This window comes from Culex pipiens, chromosome 2, assembly GCF_016801865.2.
Source record: "Culex pipiens pallens isolate TS chromosome 2, TS_CPP_V2, whole genome shotgun sequence".
In the NCBI taxonomy this organism is placed as follows: Eukaryota; Metazoa; Arthropoda; class Insecta; order Diptera; family Culicidae; genus Culex; species Culex pipiens.
In genome coordinates this window covers 219391443-219409637 of record NC_068938.1, presented here as the reverse complement: position 1 = coordinate 219409637, position 18195 = coordinate 219391443, and the positions used below count along the sequence as shown (strand labels likewise).

The window sequence follows — 18195 nt, the reverse complement described above, 5'->3', positions numbered from 1 at the left end:
CATTGTTCATGCGAGCACTATCAATGCAGTGGTGCACTTCAAAGGCTCGATAGCTTGAATGAATGATACAACATAAGTTATTAGCGAGATTTATGAGTTCATGTGCATAAAAAAACGAATGCTGACAAAGCTGGCTACGTGATATTTTTTTGTTTTTTTTTGTTTTTCTTTGCTTAATTTACATTCATTCATAATTAATTGTCAAGCGATATTAGCTTTGAATTTTTGATCAATTCTAGAGTTTTTTTTGAAAAGGACCTATTAGCTATTGTCTTTTATATGTTTATAGGACCTAATCAAAAAAAACTCTGGAATTGGATATGAAGCCAGATCAGAACAAATTTGAAAACAAACCATGTTTCTGCAAGTTAGCTCAACCACAACCTCACAACGCTCACTGATGACAAATCAAAACCCAACAAATTTCGCAAACGCGCACAATTTCCCAGCTGCCGGAAGTTGATTAGCATCCTGTTTGGTCGTCCTCGACGCGCACGCAAATTGCCTTTTCCTTCGTCACTTTTGCCAGCTGTTGTCTTCGGGACGCTGCTGTTCTGGTGGTCGCTATAAGAAACGATTTTGTAACACAGATTTACGAATTGCGTGATCGGATGTTCTAACGCAAAATTGCCACGGAAATGGTTGCTTTCTTTGTTCCGACGGCCAACGATAAGCGATTTCTGATGGCTGTGCGGTGACGGGGTCATTAATCAAGCAAGAACTTAATTAAATCAGCTCAATATTCAAAAGTTGGGGGAGATAGTTGAGCCAGCAAATGGGAAAGTTTTTCCCCCTTCGATGCCTTTATTAAGGATGACAACACTTAACCTCATCAAGCTCAACCAGAAACTGTTCAGCAGATTTTTTCCCCTGAGCCTGGTTGACCACACTCTTGAGAAAGACAAAGTTTCTGGAATGTTTCTACTTTCTACTGGCACAATTGACTTCCGAACTAATTGATGTGTAAATTCTATAGGGTGGGGGCTATCAAATTGATGACTATGGCAGGAGTTGTAACGATGGGAACGAGATATGCTGGAAACAAACTTTAAATGTTGGAATTTTTTAGAATTCTGCTTAATCAATGACCCTTACTCAATTGATTTTTATTGAGCATGAACAGATTGGACCATAAAACTTAAAATTGATAACCTCGTAACAATTTTCGCGATAAATGATACCAAGTAATAAATTAGAACCATAAGGTGCTGTCATTCAGATGTTCCAGTCTTTCTTCCTTCTCTAGTAATATTTTGTATTCATAAAGACTTTGTCATCTGTTCCAATCATTTTCATGGTTTCAGAACAATCTGAGCAGTTGTTCGACCCACGTAGGGGAATGCAATCGATCATATTACAGAACCTACCATCTTTCAACCCTGGACATGCTTTAAAATCAAGTGCAGCTTCGAATCATTTCTTGTAGGAAATTGTTGGCATCTTCCGCCTCCAAAGCCAGCTCGGAAATGGTGTTTAGTTTCGAGGCAAGAAGCAAGAGGAAAATAGTCCGGATACAACTGTTTTTTCATGGACCATTTACTGCTGATGGAGTCGAGAGTGGGTATAGCCAGCCGGTTGCCAATGCAGAGCCAGATGTTATTGCTCCGAAGAAGAACGGGAAATGAGCTACTTCAGCTCAAACATTCTAGCACTAGCATCGGAAGGAGGAAAGTCAGAGTATGACTGATTGGAATGTTTCCGAAGTTAAAATTGATATTTTATATTCGATGCAGTGAGTCATAAAATGTGCTTCGCATCGACTGAGATTTTTTGCGGATTTGGATCAGGTTTACTGCTGAAAGGATAAATTTAATTGAATAAAATTAAAGTAACATCTGGTCAATGTAATACGTGTTGCTGATGTCTAATTGTGTATTGTTTAATTGACCCATGCTCGAAAAGTTGCAACTTAAAAAAAACTCTCAAAACACCGGTGACTCAAATAAAAAATTACACTTTAGATAACTCAAATATCGAGATGGAGCAAACTGACACCATCAATTAAAAAATACCAAGTTCCTCCACCACAACAGTAATCACCCCCCACTATTCGTTCTCGATTAATCAAACCCCTCCCTCCCCCGTTTCAAATTTGTTCTAATTACATCCGAATGCCTCGCAACAGCTCCAGTTTATTTAATTTGCCTGCCGCCGGCACCCAGAGGAGGTGCAATTTTCCTGCAATCAAGCCCCAGGTCCAACTCTTCCAAGCTCTCTTTTCTCGCCAATCTCATTAAAGTGCCATTAATTTCTGTTTTCCCATCGTTTAGCTTCCTGTTACCACTACTAGTCACGTGGTTCCCCACCCCAGGAAGCTGGAACGTAGTGGGTTGGATTGCGGAGACAAGATTTTCCGCTGACCGGCCTCGAGGCTGACGTCGGCCGGAAAAGGAGTTTTTTCCCCTCTCCCGGGAGCTTTCGCAAAGGTGTGCTCCAGATCCTGATGATTGCGTTAGAGTAAACTAATTACATCCTGCGAAAGGACGTGGTGGCCATCGTCGTTGGTCGCGAATCCTCGCGGCCAGGACGAGATGCTGATCATCGAGTGTAGCAGAGGAATTTTATAGTGGAGTGTCATTCGGGTTGCCGACATTTTCCTGCCGCAGTAAACTGTGTTTCTTTTAAAACACTTTTTTTTTGTTGCCCTTCAACACTTGGTTTACCTCAAGTCACTCCAGAGCCTAGCCCGTTCCTGTTAAGGTTTGTTTCCTGCCTTTTAAGGCAGGGGAGGACGCGACAGAAAATGAAGAGGAAAAGTCATTTCCATAGTTTCCTTCTCCGCCCAACTCAGGAGAGAAATTGTTCTGAAGACATGAGGCTGAGTTTGTGTGCTGAAAGTGTCTGCAGCGATTAGAAAATATCATTTTTTCTCTAAATTTACAAAAAAACAAACATAAAATTTCAATTGAACTATAACTTTAGAACTTTTTAGTAAAGCTTTACTGTTAAAAAAAGCTTAACTGTTAGGTCATTTAAAAATAAATTAGAACTTCAGTATCGAACCCAATTTACAAAACAAGTATGAAAAACGTTTGTGCAACAAACTATTTCGTTGACAAAACATTCAGAGAATCCAAACTGGAAATATGCATCGAAATAGAAAAATAGAAATCAAGAAATTAACGGATAATTTTACCCGAGCACATACGGGATTTTCGAATTTGTTTTAATTGCTTAATTTTTGTCAGAGTTGAATCTCAACATTAATTGATACAATATAATCAATCCAAACGTTTACAACATGGAAGAAAATTACTTTTGAGCTCATAATTTTGAACATCGTTTAAAAGTTTATAAAATTTTGATAATATTGATGAAGGAGCATTAGGTTGCCCAGAATATGGGACTTTTTTCAAAACTTCGCTCCACAAGCTGAATATTGTCCCTTGACCTATTTTAGGACTCTGGGCCACATATAAGCCAAATCGGTCATCATTTGCCCATTTTAAGTTTGTATGGGAAAAATCAAAAAAATGTATGGAAACCCCTAGTTTCTTATGGTTTGGTCTGCACGGTGCGCTACTTCTATCCAAATATTCCCAAAAGTGAGATTCTTATTGAAAATTTAATGTTCTCATACCAAAGCTGTTAAGCTCGATCCTGAAAAGTTATTAGAGATTAAAAATAGTCATTTTTGTATGAAAAACATTTTTTACACCAACTTTAGGCTCGGGTATCAATGGGTTAATCTCATCCAATTTCGCTCAAAATTTACACAGATGCTTAAAATAACCCAAAAAACCGTTTTCCACTTGTGGAGCAAGGGGTCATTTTTTCTGGGCACCCTAAGGAGCATATAAATGGAACGTAGGAACTAAATGAATGTTGTATCCCAAATAACTGGTCATTTGAAACTTGATCTTTCAAGATCAAACACTTACTTAAATAATTGAACATCTGGACTCTGAAATTAATTGAATACAGGTACAAAATATTAAAAAAGTTTCGTATTTTTCAAAAAATCTCCATTTTCAATCCAACGTATTTGTTAATGAAAAAACAACATATTCTTAAAATTAGAGGTGGGCAAAAAAACGAATTGCTCAAAGCGCCGGTGCACTGAAAAGAGCGAACGAACCATGACTGACAAATAAAAAACCGCGGTTTTTTTGAAACTCTGGTCTTTTGAAAGAACCATTCCAAAACGGAATGATATTTAAACTTTTGTCTTTTTTATGTTTCTAAACATTATTCATTAAATTTCCAACAAATTCAAGTACTTAAAATGTGTTATAGTTGAAAATGTAACTTCAAATATTTCACACAAATTTTCCAAACCCATGTTTTCAATTTCCTAGTTTTCTTTGAAATTGCTCCAAAAGTGAAGCAGAATGATTTTCAAAACAAAATAAACTTTCCGTTGCACTACTGACCGTAAAGATACATTAAAACACTGCCCGAATACAAATTTGAGCAACTCAAAATGCTTAACTTGGACAATTTCATCAAAAAGCTATTTAAAATCTCATGAGATTTTGGGAAAAAAAATCATCTTCTAGCTCAATTAAACTTAGGCATTTATACATTTTATGGGTTAAATCAGTATATAGAAAAGAGTTCGAAGAATATTTTCTCAAAATAAAATAATAGCATTTGTTTATACAGAAAAAAAGCTTTGAATTTTGGAAGGTTGAAAATTTGGTTGGTTCAGTATTACCTCTTTTAGAGTAATTTTACAAAAAAAAATTAAAAATATGAGCCAGATGAAAATTTACCAGAAACTGATGATAATTCATCAATTCCTTATGCAATATTTTTGAATTTTTTTGACAAATCCTTTTTATTTCGGTGTAATTTTCGCAGAAGTAAACAGAATTTCGTAAAATTATTAGCAGTTTTTTAACAAAATCCTAGATTTAAGTTTGGGTGCTCTCCCCATCCCATTATTTGAACGTTTAGGTTTGAGTAGAAATCTTGACAAAGAGTCCGCCAAGACCTAGGTTTTCATGCGAATCTTCTCCATTTCCGTTTTTTTTAAATGGTTTTTAAAAGTCCCCAATCTTCAAAAAACATTTTTATCAATATTTTGAAAAATTCCAAAAGATCCGTTCAAAAGAGCCGCTCATTTTAATGAGTGAGCCAAAATGAGCAGCTCCTTAAAAAGAGCGTTTTTGCTCACTTCTACTTAAAATACAACTCCAAGTGAAACATACTTGAGAATACCGTGGAGATTTTCCCTCATCCTGTTAAAAAATTGGAGCATCAACAATTCCCATTTACATTTAAATGCCATTTGTTTACCTATAATTTTTTTTTATATATTTTTTTTTAATTTTGACCAATTAAATTTCAGAGTTTACCACCGCAACATGCATAGTTACTATAAATCTCACTTTAATCACTTCTTCAAAAAATGTAGATGTCTCTCCGATGCATCAAAGAGAGCTGCCATCAGCTGATTTATTTGACGTCCCAAAGACCAGAACCCAAGTGACAAAATTAAGGACCCGTAGACCGCGACCACAGTCACGAAATCTAGTTTGTGCTGGCCAACGTCAGAGCTTTTTAAAATCCTTAAGAAACAGCACGCTCAGCAGAAACCGACAAAAGCCCTTCGGGTAATATTTTGCAATAAAAATTTCTGTTAAGATATACATTTGATGCCGCCAGAAGGGGCCCACCCAGCTGAAGACCACCCGACGATGAGCTGCGAAAATTTATATTTCCATCGTTAAAGCGGACGGAAACAATTTGGGAAATGAGAAAAACGAGATTATTTTATCTTTCTGTGTGTGTGTCTGTGTTCGCACCCCGGCAAGTTTATCAAATCAAATATAAATTTTCGAAATGTCACAAGCTCTCGAAGCGCGCAGGAAAGGGGTTCAACAGGGTGTTGTATACATACTAAGGAATGCCTTCATGACTTTAGGGATTTGCTGCTTTCGCTTTTTTCTAAGGGATGCAGTTTACATGTTGGGAGAAAAAGATTAAATAACACGGATGCTTTCGCTTTCGTGATGGTTGCTCGTTGCCTCTTGGATGGCCCTCTTGGGAGATTGTTTATGAGCTTCCAGCGTGGTTTAAATCTAATTACATGTGACAGGTCGTTAAATGAGCATTTTTCTCGTTTGGCTTCTGCTTGAGCGGAAATTGTTTGTCGAGATGGATACAAACACTTAATCCCATTGGGAGACAGATTTGCATCCGAAATTGTTTTTTTTATACATGATCCCTAATTATTCACCAGTAAATCAACCTCGTCGGTAAGGCTTACAATAACACTTTTCTCAAATCAATTAAAAAAGAATAATACCTTTTTATTTCGATTAAACCTTAAGAATAATAGACATGACAAATTAAAGTAAAATTAAACACCAAGTTCTCCAATTAATCAACTCCCACACAGGCAGCTGAAAACATAAAGCGATGCTCCATAAAAATGGTAATGAATCAAACATAACGAAAGAAACACAGAATCCCCCAAAGCGCTGCACTGGCTGGTGGGCTACGTTGAGCTTTTATTTTGTACGACAACAGTAAAAAGGAGCACCACCCGACATCGCACTCGACTCGACTCGACTCATTAGAATTCATATGCTGAAATCATCAGAAACAGCTTGGCAATATTCGATCCGTACGGTTGGCCGTCCTTGAACACCGTCATGCTCAGCTCGAGCTCAATGTCCTGCGGCCCTTCGATGCTCTTGACCAGGTTCAGCAGCACTTCGTTGGACAGTTTGTTCAAGCTGTGTTGATGTGGGGGTGGGAGAAGAGGAAGAACGCAAGAACAGAACACATTTGGCAATAAGAAAACGGAGCACTAAATTCGGCGGAGGTGGTTTTTACCTGAAAAAGCGCTGATCCACCGGTCGGACGTTCGGTGGGGCATCAACCGAGAGCAGCTTCAGATCAAAGTCGATTGCCTCGTACCACGCCGGTCCTCGCAGGTTGAACAGGGCACGTCCCGACGGAGGCACCGGCATGTTCGAGACCAGCGTTATGAAATTGTACGAGTAGGACGTTGGCTTCCGCAGACACTCGGTGTCCCCCGGGTTGCAGTATTTGGTGGTCCGTCTGCAGCGACTGTACATTACGAGAAATGGTGCAAGATAAGTACCGTGAGATTGGGCCACACGAAATTGAATTAATTTCTTCGCGACAATTCCAGCTCAAGGTGCGTAAGCACGTGTTCTATGATTGTGACACGTAAATGTTTCCTACTTGAGGTGGAACTGAGTGCGACAAAATTTCGCAAATGACACTACTTGCACATACTTGGACCTATCGGGGTCGATTTCGTATTCGTGCGGGCAGTTTATGCGGGTACACCGGTAACTGCCTCGGATGTTGGTACAGATCTCGTTACGACCATTACACACGTCCCGCGGCTCACACTCGTCGATATCTAAACACAGGAACGACGCAAAATATGAGCAAAACAATTAAGAAAATTATTATTCGACCATTCCCCCTCCCCCTCACAGCCTCACCTATGCAACTGCGGCCGTCGTGGCCGAGCTTGTACCCCGGTGGACACCGGCAGCCGTACGAGCCCGGCGTATTCTCGCAGAACCCAACGCACAGGTTATTGGATTTGTACTCGTCGCACTCGTCCACGTCGTCGCAGGTTCGGTTGTCGCTGGCCAGCTTGTAGCCCGGCTCGCAACCGCACCGGTACGAGCCCCAGTAGTTTATGCACCGCTGGTGGCACAGCCCCGGAATCTCGCTGCACTCGTCCACGTCCGTGCAGATCAGATCCTCCGGGCGGGACTTCCGGAAGCCGTCCTTGCAGTCGCACCGGTACGAGCCGACCGTGTTGATGCACTCCGAGTTCTGCGGGCACACCTTGCCCTTGTGCAGGTCGCACTCGTTCACGTCCTCGCACCGGTGGTTCCGGCCGATTATGTGCCCCGCCGGACACAGACACACGTAGCCGCCGCGCTTGTTCTTGCACACCTGGTCCGGGCCACACTTGGCCTCCCCGGTTAGGCACTCGTCCACGTCTGCAGAGGTTGAGAGAAAGAGGACATTACAATCCATTAACATTTCCAGTTCGATATCTGTTGAAGGTAATTTTTTGGGTTTTCCATAAAAAAAATTGGCTGCGACAAGGGATTTTATAGCTAAGAGTTTTGTCTTTATGGTTTGAACATAAAGCATTATCATTTTCAGAAAAAAAAGTTGAACTGCACGAAACAAATCTAGAGTTTATTTTGAAAAGGTCCTATAAACATATGAAACACAATATTTTTAAGGACCTTTTCAAAAATACTCTAGAAATGTACGTTTTTGCATATTTCATTCTCATTTTATTTTTTTCATTTGTATGAATAATTTCTATTAAAATATACTCAAAATATTTTAGTGGTTTAAAAGTTGAAGATAACTTATGACAGACGAATTGTTTTTGGCCAAGTTTTTTTTAATAATAGTTATTTTCGGAAATCAATGAAAATTCAATCGCAAAACCATTAAAAAAATGAAAATTGTTATTGCAATCGAATTTTTTTTTTGAGATTCCGATAAAGTAAACTATATACAAACTATGAATGTTTTATGATATTTCGTTTTTATAATATTTTTTTATTTTATTTTGATTAGAAACTGTCTTATAACATATTTTACAAATAGTGTAATTCCTCATTCATCTTTGGAAAATATTGAATATCGAAGAGAATTCCCTGTCATTTTTTTTAATTCTGCCAATAAGCTCTCATTTTTCACACAACGATATTTCGTAAATAATTTACTTGATTTTCAATTTTAAAAATGAACCTTTAGCCAAAATGTATCATTCCTCTGAAATGTTTTTTTTTCTGCGCAATTTTTAAATCTCCCCTTACTTTTTCAAAATTGCTGAAATCGAATTATTAAGTCTAGGAGTTTTTACTCAGATACAGGAAATAAGGTATAATGGAAACTGAGGGAAATGCACCCAGATCAAATCTTACATATGACTTGAAAAACTCAAACTGAGTGAGTTTTCACTTTAATAGGCTTTTGACGAAAACAAATAATTTCCAATCTGAGTTTAAGTCAAAAATTAAAACCAGTAAGAAAACATAAAGTTATCTAAAATTAGATTGAAACCTTAAAAAAAGCACCACGCGTCTCCTTGAAAGAGTCTTTTCACAGTATTGTTTTTTTTATTGAAACAAGTGTTGCTCTAAATTTGATTATTTTGATTCAGTTTTGGTCAATAATTATTTCTGTGTTTATGTAACCTATAATTTTTCATAAAATAGGTGATTTATGCCCACGGATTGAAAACAAATTTGACAAAAAAAAAAAAAAGCTGAAAGTAAAAATTACCAGCCATGTTTCAAGAAATAATTCAAAAAAAATTAAAATGCATTATAAATTAGTCTAGCTCTATCCCAAGTATCAAAATACTCATAAAACAAAAATTTTATCAAAAAACATTTTTTTGCGGCACGTAAATCAGACTTTCAAAAATATCTTAATATGTTTAAATAAGACAAAACATGCCTAATATTTAGGTTTAAGTATTTAAGTTGCATTTGATTTTTAATTCAATTTTCATTTAAAAAAATAATTCCTTTGAAAAGAAGTGTTACTCTTAGATTTTCCGGGCTGATTTAAAAAAAAAGAGGATCGACATAAACTTTGCCAAATATTTGCAACGGACTAAATCACCCATTAGTTTGTTGATCAGATCTCTTGAATCGTGAAACCGTAAGCAGTTTGGCGCTACCACGATTCGGAAGCAGCCAGGTGTATATATATATATATATATATATATATATATATATATATATATATATATATATATATATATATATATATATATATATATATATGTATATATATGGGTCATCCCACCTCAAACGTACACAGCACCCGAAATCAACATTTTCTGATCAAGCAAGAGATTGATAATTATCTAAAAATATGTCAATTCTACTTAAAGTATGATCGCGTGTCAGTAGTCGTATTTTTAGGTTAATTATTGAACTCTGATGTTCTAAATTCAATATATCATGCACCAAACATAAAACCTTGAACGAAATTAAAACACTTATGTAATATATTCTCAGGAACATTATGGTGAGGTCAAAACCTTAATTTAAATAATATGAAATTCGAAAATTAAACAAAAAGTTTTCATCGCGACAAACACCAAAAATCATTTTTGATTTGAAGATTGACTTCACCAATCGATTCTAGGTCAAATTTGTACAGTTTGCGGTTCCAGACATATCAAAGTTTAAATTGAAGATTTCTACCATTTTTTGCGAAAATAGAGATTCTAGCTTGTTTTAATGGTACCAACTGCCCTACCAACTTCGAGCTTGATCAGAAAATGTTGATTTCAATTTTCATTTTTCAACTTATAATAATTCCAACAGCCGAAGTTTCGAATTTCATCATTGAGCCCCTCTGAAATAACCCATGCAAAAGTGTTTCATATCCGCCTCACAGTTTCATCATTATCGCCACCTCAGGTTTGTTGGCAAACATCAAACTCACCCAAACATTCCGTTCCGTCGTTGTTGGCGGTGAAGCCGTTGGGGCAGATCAGCAAATCGTGGCACCGGTACGATCCATTACCGTTTACACATCGCTGGTTGGGGCGACACACATTTTCCCGCGCACATTCGTCAATATCTGTGTTGGCGATGAACGAGGGGATGATTAAAGAAACAGTATGAAAATTTTTTCACGGGCTGAAAGAACTAAGCTAAATGAAGGCAGATTTTGGGTTAAGTCTTATTTTTCAAGGGTTTATGGCTACAAGATCCAGTGGGAGCGTTTTTCGGAAAAATAATTGAATTAGTTTCTGGGACTTTAAAAGGAGAATAACTGTCAACGTTCTTACCAACGCAAGCCCCAAGGGCGTTTCGCTCGAAACCGATTCCACACGACCCCAGGTAGCGGTTATATTCAACCTGTTGGCCCTGGTTGGTCGGTTGATACACCGGACCATACTGTGGCTGCGTCCTGGGTGGTTGCGTGTAATAAACAGGACGAGGAGTGGAAGTTGTAGTGGTTGTGGTGATGATGCTGTTGCCGGTCGTGGTTTGACTGCTTACGACGACAGCCGGGGCATACCTGGACCTTTGCCGACATCGGAACGATCCCTTCGTGTTGAAGCACTCGTACGGGGCCATACAGTTGTGACGTCCCAGGGCGCACTCGTCATCGTCTGTTGAGAAAGACAGCGAAAAAAAAAGCGTCGTTGAGATGTGACGTCAGTCCCTCTTTTACCCTTCACCGACTTACCGTCACAGTTTCCGGTTTCGGCGTTCAACGTGTAACCGGTGCCACAGCTCTGCAACCGGATGCACGTGTACGACCCTATCGTGTTGTCACACCGTTGGCTCTCCAGACACTCGTGAGCGTTTATCTGGCACTCGTTGATATCTGAGAGCAGGAAACATAAAGCGTGTAAAAGATCCCAACTTTCAATTAAAACCACCCTCTCATTAAGCGGCGGTTCGCTGTTTGACGTGTTAGTTTGTACTCACCCATGCACGCATTGGTCACCTGGTCAAGCATGAAGCCAATCTTGCAATCGCACCGAAAACCGCCAATTTCATTTGTGCACACCTGGTTGCTGTCACAGGCGTACTTGTCCGCCGAGCACTCGTCAATGTCTTTGGGAGAAAAGGATGCATATTTTATTAAAAATCGTCGAGATTTTTGATTGTTTTTTTCTCATTGTACAAAAGTTTTTTATGGGAAATGAAAAAAAATGAATAGTTGATTGCTTATTAAATAATAAAATGCATTTTTTCAATATTTCGTCACCATATTGGCCGCCATCTTGAATTAAAAAATTTAAATCACTTTAGCGTAGTTTGAAGGTCATACTTAAACTCAACAATCAAATATAAGACAGCGAAAAAAATTTTTTTTTCGTGATTCGATTATCCGAAGTGAAATTTTTCCGAGGTCTTCGGGTAATCGAGTCTGGACTGTACTTCAATAAGCAATTCAGCTGCGTATAAAAAGCTATTGGCTAACACAAATATTATTTGATTGTTTTTTGTAATCGCGAAAATAAAACATATGAATCTGGTACATTGCGCCGAATGGATATTTCGTCGAAGGTCATTTCGCCGAATGGGACGTTTCACTGAATATACTGTTTGCTGAAAGTTTGCCTTTATTAATTTTTAACTAAATATAACATTAAGATAAAACAAAAAATATAAAAATTGGAATAACAAGCCATACTTTCAACATTTGACTGAAAAAGTGTTTTAAAATGCATTTTACACTAGTTCTGTTGTTTGGCAATCACAAGTTTTCAAAAAATGTAAAATTTAACGAAAACAAAAAATTTAGCAAAAAGAAAACTTTTTGCGACACGTTAAATTTTTTTTCAAAAGTTCTAAGGATTTTTTAATAAAGCCAAACTTGCTTAAACAGGAGAATGTATTTTTTAATTGATTCAGCGAATTGCACTTGTAATTCCACTGAAATTTTGATTTCCTTGAATTTGTTTTTTAACTTTATCACTAAATTTATAAAAGATGTAAGTAAAGAACTGCTTTTTTCAAATTCATTAAAAAAGTATTTCCAGATAAATGATCTTAGCTTATGTTTTAAAGAATGCAAAAACTAAACTAAAACATCATAAAAGTTTTCAAGCTTAAATTTTAATAACTCAAACTTTAACTCATGCCAAAAAAGAAATTTGGATTGAAAACCACATTTTATGTTAAAAAGAATGCGAAAACTCATAGAAATTATTTTATCTTTTCGCAATTGATTTTCTAAAACTGGATCATGTTCGAAAGAATGTATATTTCTATAAAATGAAATATATTTAAATAAAACTCACGGAAATATTTTTTTTTCAAGACCAACATTTTTCAAAGAACTGTTCAGAAACAATTCACAACTTTTTTTTTAAACCAGACATTTTCAAAAAACTGTTTTTTTTAAATACTGCAGAAACACTCAGAAATAAAAAAGAATTAAGTTGTTTAAAAAACTGGAATGCAAAAACTATTTTTTTTAAGCAATCAATTTATATTTAAATAACTGGTCATTTTGCAAAGCATAAATATCACATTTTAAAAGTCCAAAGAACTGGAATTGCAAAAACTACAAGATTTTTTTAAGCCGATCTATTATCAAGGAGCTGGTCATGTTGAAAAAAATGCAAACAGTCCCAGAAATAAAAAAAAAGTCATCTTCAAAATAGTTTAAAGAACTGCTCATGTTTGGAAGAATGTAAAAAATATAGATTTTTTTGAAAGCCAATTCATTCTCAAGGAACTTGTCAAGTCTGCAAAGAATCAAAAAATCCAACAGAATTTTTGAAAGAATTATTTTCAAAGAACTGGTTATATTGAAAAAAAAAATGCAAAAACTGACAGAAATGAATTAATAGTAGTTTATGCAACAAGTTGCAAAAAGAGGATTTTTTCAGCACGAGTCGTACATTTATCCAACGAGGTTCACCGAGTTGGATAAATACAACGAGTGATGAAAAAATCAACTTTTGCAACGAGGTCCATACAACGTTTTTTGCAATTCCGAAAAACACCCTTTGAACAGAATTATAGGACAAATGTCCATGCATTGAGTCAATTAAACGTTGAATTAAAAAAAAATGTTGAAAAGTACAACTTTTCCAAACAAGTGCTAAAAAGTTCACCTTTTCAGCATCCATTTCAGTGCTGAAAAGTAGAACTTTTCAGCATTTGTTTTGAAAAGGGTTACTATTCCATTCTGTTATTTTTGGTACAGAAAAGTAGGCTGTTTCGTCGTTCAAGAATGACAGGAAAAGTAAGTAGTTTCAGGACGGAATTGCAAAAATATTTTTAACAGTTTTCTGATCCGAAAATTTCCTATAGTTTTGAAGATTGGACCAATGGTTGCTGAGACACAACCTCTGAAAGAGAAACAAACACGAAAAAGAGGTTTTCTCTAGAACATCAAAATAACGTCGAGTTTTTCAAAGTAAAAAAATAAACATCCTTAACATTTGATAAGGCTCAAAAATCCTATGCAATTCCTACAACTTTGCTGAAGACACCAAATCGATAAGAAAATACGTTTTCATGATACACGTTCTTAAACGTTATTTTTTAGCATAAATGCAACCGAATATGAGTCCAGTTTGAATAAAGCGTGCAACGTAGATTTTTTTTTAAATATCAAAAATCCCGCGCAAAATTGATTATTTTTGCGCAAAGTGGAGACTTAACCAATCGTTCCAAAACATTCACAAACAATCATATTACACCCTAATAGACCATACAAAAAAAGGTCTAAACCAAAATACAAACCAAAATGCCCCGAAATCTTAATTTAAATCCGGCTTTTTAAGATTATAGGTACTTCACATGTTTTCAAGGTAAAGCAATCGGCTTTGTCCACATAAAGGACCAATTGAAATGAGCACTTCTAAACCTCACAGCTACATTAATTTCATTTCACAAAAACAAACCTCACAAATGATCAATTCAGTGGGTCACACAAACACACATCAAACCATGAAAGTCTCACCTACACACTGGTCGTTGTGACGCCGGAAGCCTGGTGCACAGGATTCGACTTTCTTCTTCGGAGCAGGTGTCGGACTGTAAAACACGTGAGTCAGAGAATGAAGAAGAGTTGAAACAAAATGCTCCATACATGTTGCGGCGGTTCATTCGCCGGAAACCTCATCAATTAAATTGACTCTGGCTGATCGAACCTCCGCCGGGGTGGGTTTGGGTGTTGCATTACTCACAGTGGGTAGTTTTTCACAACGGCAATACAGTCGTACGAGCCCTTAATATTGACACACTGGAAGCCCTCGTCACAGGCCGAGCTGTCCTCGCACTCGTCAATGTCTGTTTTGTGCGGGGAGAGAGAGAGAGAGAGGTGAAAAAATGGTGCCAAGAACTATCAGCTGGTTCAGGTGGAAAGCCACTTCGGAATGTATGTGTACATGAAAAGCGCCAACAGGTTTGAGTGAACAAAAAGCGAAAAAAGTGATTGAGGTGATGATACTTGATGGTACCTTCCGCGGGAAAAGCACGCAAAAAAGAGTTGAAAATGGGTTCGAACCTTCGCATGACTTGCTGGCGGTGTCGTAGATGAACCCTGGCAAGCACTTTCCCACCGCCTTGTTCTGGCAGGTGTAGTTTCCGCGCCCATTCAAGCAATGCTGGCTTTCCCTATTGCAAGCGTCAGTCAGCTCAAAGCATTCATTAATATCTGAACGGTGAACATGGAGAGATAGACCACATTGAAACACAGTGACACAGATGTCACTCAAATGATTGAATTGCATCGAAGCATAAATTTTGGTTGATGTAACAGAAACAAAAAAAGCGAAACGCTAGAAAAAAAATAGTACATTTGCAACCCACCTTCACATTTGCCAGTTTTGCGGTCATACCGGAAACCTGCGTCACATTTGACCTCCTGGATGTCCAAACATTTGTAGCTGCCCTCGACGTTCATACAAACCTGCAGCTGGGCGTCACAGGCAGCCTCGCCGGTTTCACACTCGTCAACGTCGACGCACTCACCGGTTCGTTGGTCCTTCTCGTAACCGATGCGACAGCTGTTGGAAGGAGATGAATGAACTTCAGCACCTTGCTGACCCAATTCATGGCAACGATTTCCCAGAAAATTTAAGCATAAGTTATGGCACGAATGCAGTTCGAGTCCGAGTTTCTGCTTAACTTACTTAATTTTGATGATTTACAAAAATGTTTTTAGTCTTTGACGGTAATTTAACTTCCAAAACTGCACATCAGCGTCGACCCAGCAAATCTACAGAATCTCCCTCTTACTTACTCCGACAGTGTGTTATCCAACGGGATCTCGTTCTCGTCCTCGGACGTAATTTGGGCGCATGTCTTCCTGTCGTCCATCAGCGTGTAGCTCGGGTAACACTTGCATACGTACGACCCGGCAACCGTGTTCTCGCAGATTTGCGAGCACAGATTATCAAAGCGGCCGCATAAATTGTCTGGCAAACCAACAAAAAAAAACAGCAAAAAAGTGCATTCAAAATTGTAACTCAAAGAAATGCAATAAAACAAACAATCTAGCGGCAACATGCAATAAAGGTCCAATTTCGCGAGACAACCCTTCCCCACCCCCCTAAAACTCACTTTCGTCATCCTCGTTCAGGATGAACGTGTCCTGCTTGATGTCTTTGCAGCATCCGTCGTACACCTCGTCCCAGGGGCTGCCGAACGCGAACGGATCCACCGAGCACTTGCTCGAGCTGGAGCCGACCACCAGGCCAATCTTGCACGCCTCGCAGCAGTCCTACGGGAAGATAAAGGGACAGGTGGATTTAGATTTTTGGAGATAAGATCTGGGAGTAGGGTGACGATTATCTCGAAAAATAATTCTTATTTTTTTAAGAATTCGAAAACTTTCTTCTCACCGTTCAATATTTTTGCATTATGAAAACAAAACAAAGAACCTTAAAATTCAAAATATGTCTGTACCAAATCGCATATTAAGGCTCTGGAAGGCATCTTTCCAGATCGGCCATTTGGCGGCCATATTTGTTTTATAAAAACATTCAAATCTTGATTCAGAATGTTTCAATCAAAAAATGGGTATTTTTGTGTTGTTTGTAGAAGCATTTTACGTATCGTGATTATTTTTTCATTCCAATTTACTATTTCTTGACTCTGAATTCAGAATCATCATTGACAGTCATTGCCCCAAAAGTGAAGGACACCTTCTACGACCTTAACAACATATTTCTGAAATAGCAGGGTAGTGATCAGGATAACCAAATATAAAAGAAAATTCAAATTTTAGCCTTCCAAAATATCTACTCACGAACACACAATAATCGTTTTGAGTTAAAAATACTATAAACTTTGAAGGTTCGTTGATAGATCACAAAGTCAAGAGCATTGTTGTAGTGCTGTTTTAACAACGAATTAGACGTTAACTTTAATGTTTTAATTGGCAAATCCTAAGAGGTCTTTTAAAGTGCAATGTAAGTTATGGTCCACTTACAGCAAAAGTTATTCCAACCTGTATTCTCATAAATTTTATTTTTGAAAAGGGAAACATAATTCGATTGATACCTTTTCAAAATTTTAGAATTTCGTTGTTAACGCTGAAACAAACAAACGAATTGAAGACAAATGTTTTAGAACAAATGAGGAAATATGAGGAAATTTGTACGCGGAAGAAATTATTACAAAAAGTTGAATTCCCAAAATCCGAATTTTTATATTTTTTTAAAATTTGTTTGTAGAAAAAGATATTTCAAATACTTTTAGTTCAATTCCCAGTGTTTATACAATCAAACTTTCGTTAGATTTGATGCTAATATCAATACATAGCACTTCCTAATTTTAAATCAAGTTTTTCATTGTACAATTTCCATACCTACTTATTTTGACATTTAGTATAATTTTAGTATAAAATAAATATTTTAATTGAAAATGGCAAAAAATTAAAAATTTTAGCTTCAAATCGATAGTTTCCGAGATTGAAAAAGAGGGCCAGTTGAGTGACACTGAGAAAACCTATTTTTTACAACATTTAAATTTTTAAAGTCTGTAGTTAAGTAAAAAAATAAAGGGTATCTTCTTAGCTTTTAAAGAATATTTTCACAGGGGTGGCTTTCTGCAATTAAATATCTTCAAATTGCAAAAAAAAAACATAGAAAATGTAAAAATCTAACTTGTACAAATAGGAGTTTACAACTGGAGTTTTTTTTTTTTTTTTGAAAAGGTTCAATAAACCAAATCAGTTTTTGCTTTTTGGGTGTTTTTTTATCCCCTGACTCAAGGCGGTTTTAAAAACACCAAAAAAGCAAAAACTAAAAATTTGTTTTATTGGACTTTTTCAAAAAAAAAAAACTCCAGATACCTGAAAAAAAAATTTATATGACAACATGTTATATATTTTTTAGTCTTTTTCAACATATCAATCATTTCAAAAAAAAAATCAACTAATCAAGCAGAACTGCTTATTTTGAAATAAGAAATGCCTAAATAAAGTTCAAAATCAAAAAATGCTAAATTAAAAACTAAGAACAAATATTATAAAGAGAATTACGCACTGAAAACATAGTAGCAAATTTTTGAAACAGTGTTAAACTTGGAGTAGAAAGAAAAACCAACAAACAATAGTAAAACAACAGCTCTAAAAAAAAAATTAAAAGTATAGTAGTGTATAGTTAAATATACAAAACTCAATGAAAAATCAAATTTTGAGCTGGAAAAATCTTACGCTTCAGGATATTTTTATGCATTCATTATTAAAAAATAACTGTCACATAAGTGTTATAATTATAAA

The 18195-nt window shown here is 36.7% G+C and overlaps 1 protein-coding gene across 3 annotated transcripts in view; it reads right to left on the bottom strand.

Moving 5' to 3' along the window:
* Positions 1–6232: 6232 nt before the first annotated feature.
* Positions 6233–18195, bottom strand: part of LOC120425822 (fibulin-1) — a 33716-nt gene continuing 21753 nt past the window's right edge. For 2 of the 3 annotated variants that reach the window (XM_052707807.1, XM_039590438.2), the window contains exons 4-17: positions 16032–16191; positions 15712–15886; positions 15279–15475; positions 14974–15123; positions 14654–14756; positions 14428–14501; positions 11430–11558; positions 11185–11325; positions 10781–11107; positions 10432–10569; positions 7431–7943; positions 7216–7345; positions 6787–7023; positions 6233–6686 (exon numbers count right to left, since the gene is read on the bottom strand). In XM_052707807.1, coding sequence (XP_052563767.1) covers positions 6524–6686; positions 6787–7023; positions 7216–7345; positions 7431–7943; positions 10432–10569; positions 10781–11107; positions 11185–11325; positions 11430–11558; positions 14428–14501; positions 14654–14756; positions 14974–15123; positions 15279–15475; positions 15712–15886; positions 16032–16191 — 2637 coding nt within the window. In that variant the 3' untranslated portion in view covers positions 6233–6523. The remainder of the gene's footprint in view (positions 6687–6786; positions 7024–7215; positions 7346–7430; positions 7944–10431; positions 10570–10780; positions 11108–11184; positions 11326–11429; positions 11559–14427; positions 14502–14653; positions 14757–14973; positions 15124–15278; positions 15476–15711; positions 15887–16031; positions 16192–18195) is intronic. The other variant, XM_052707808.1, reaches the window with a different exon arrangement.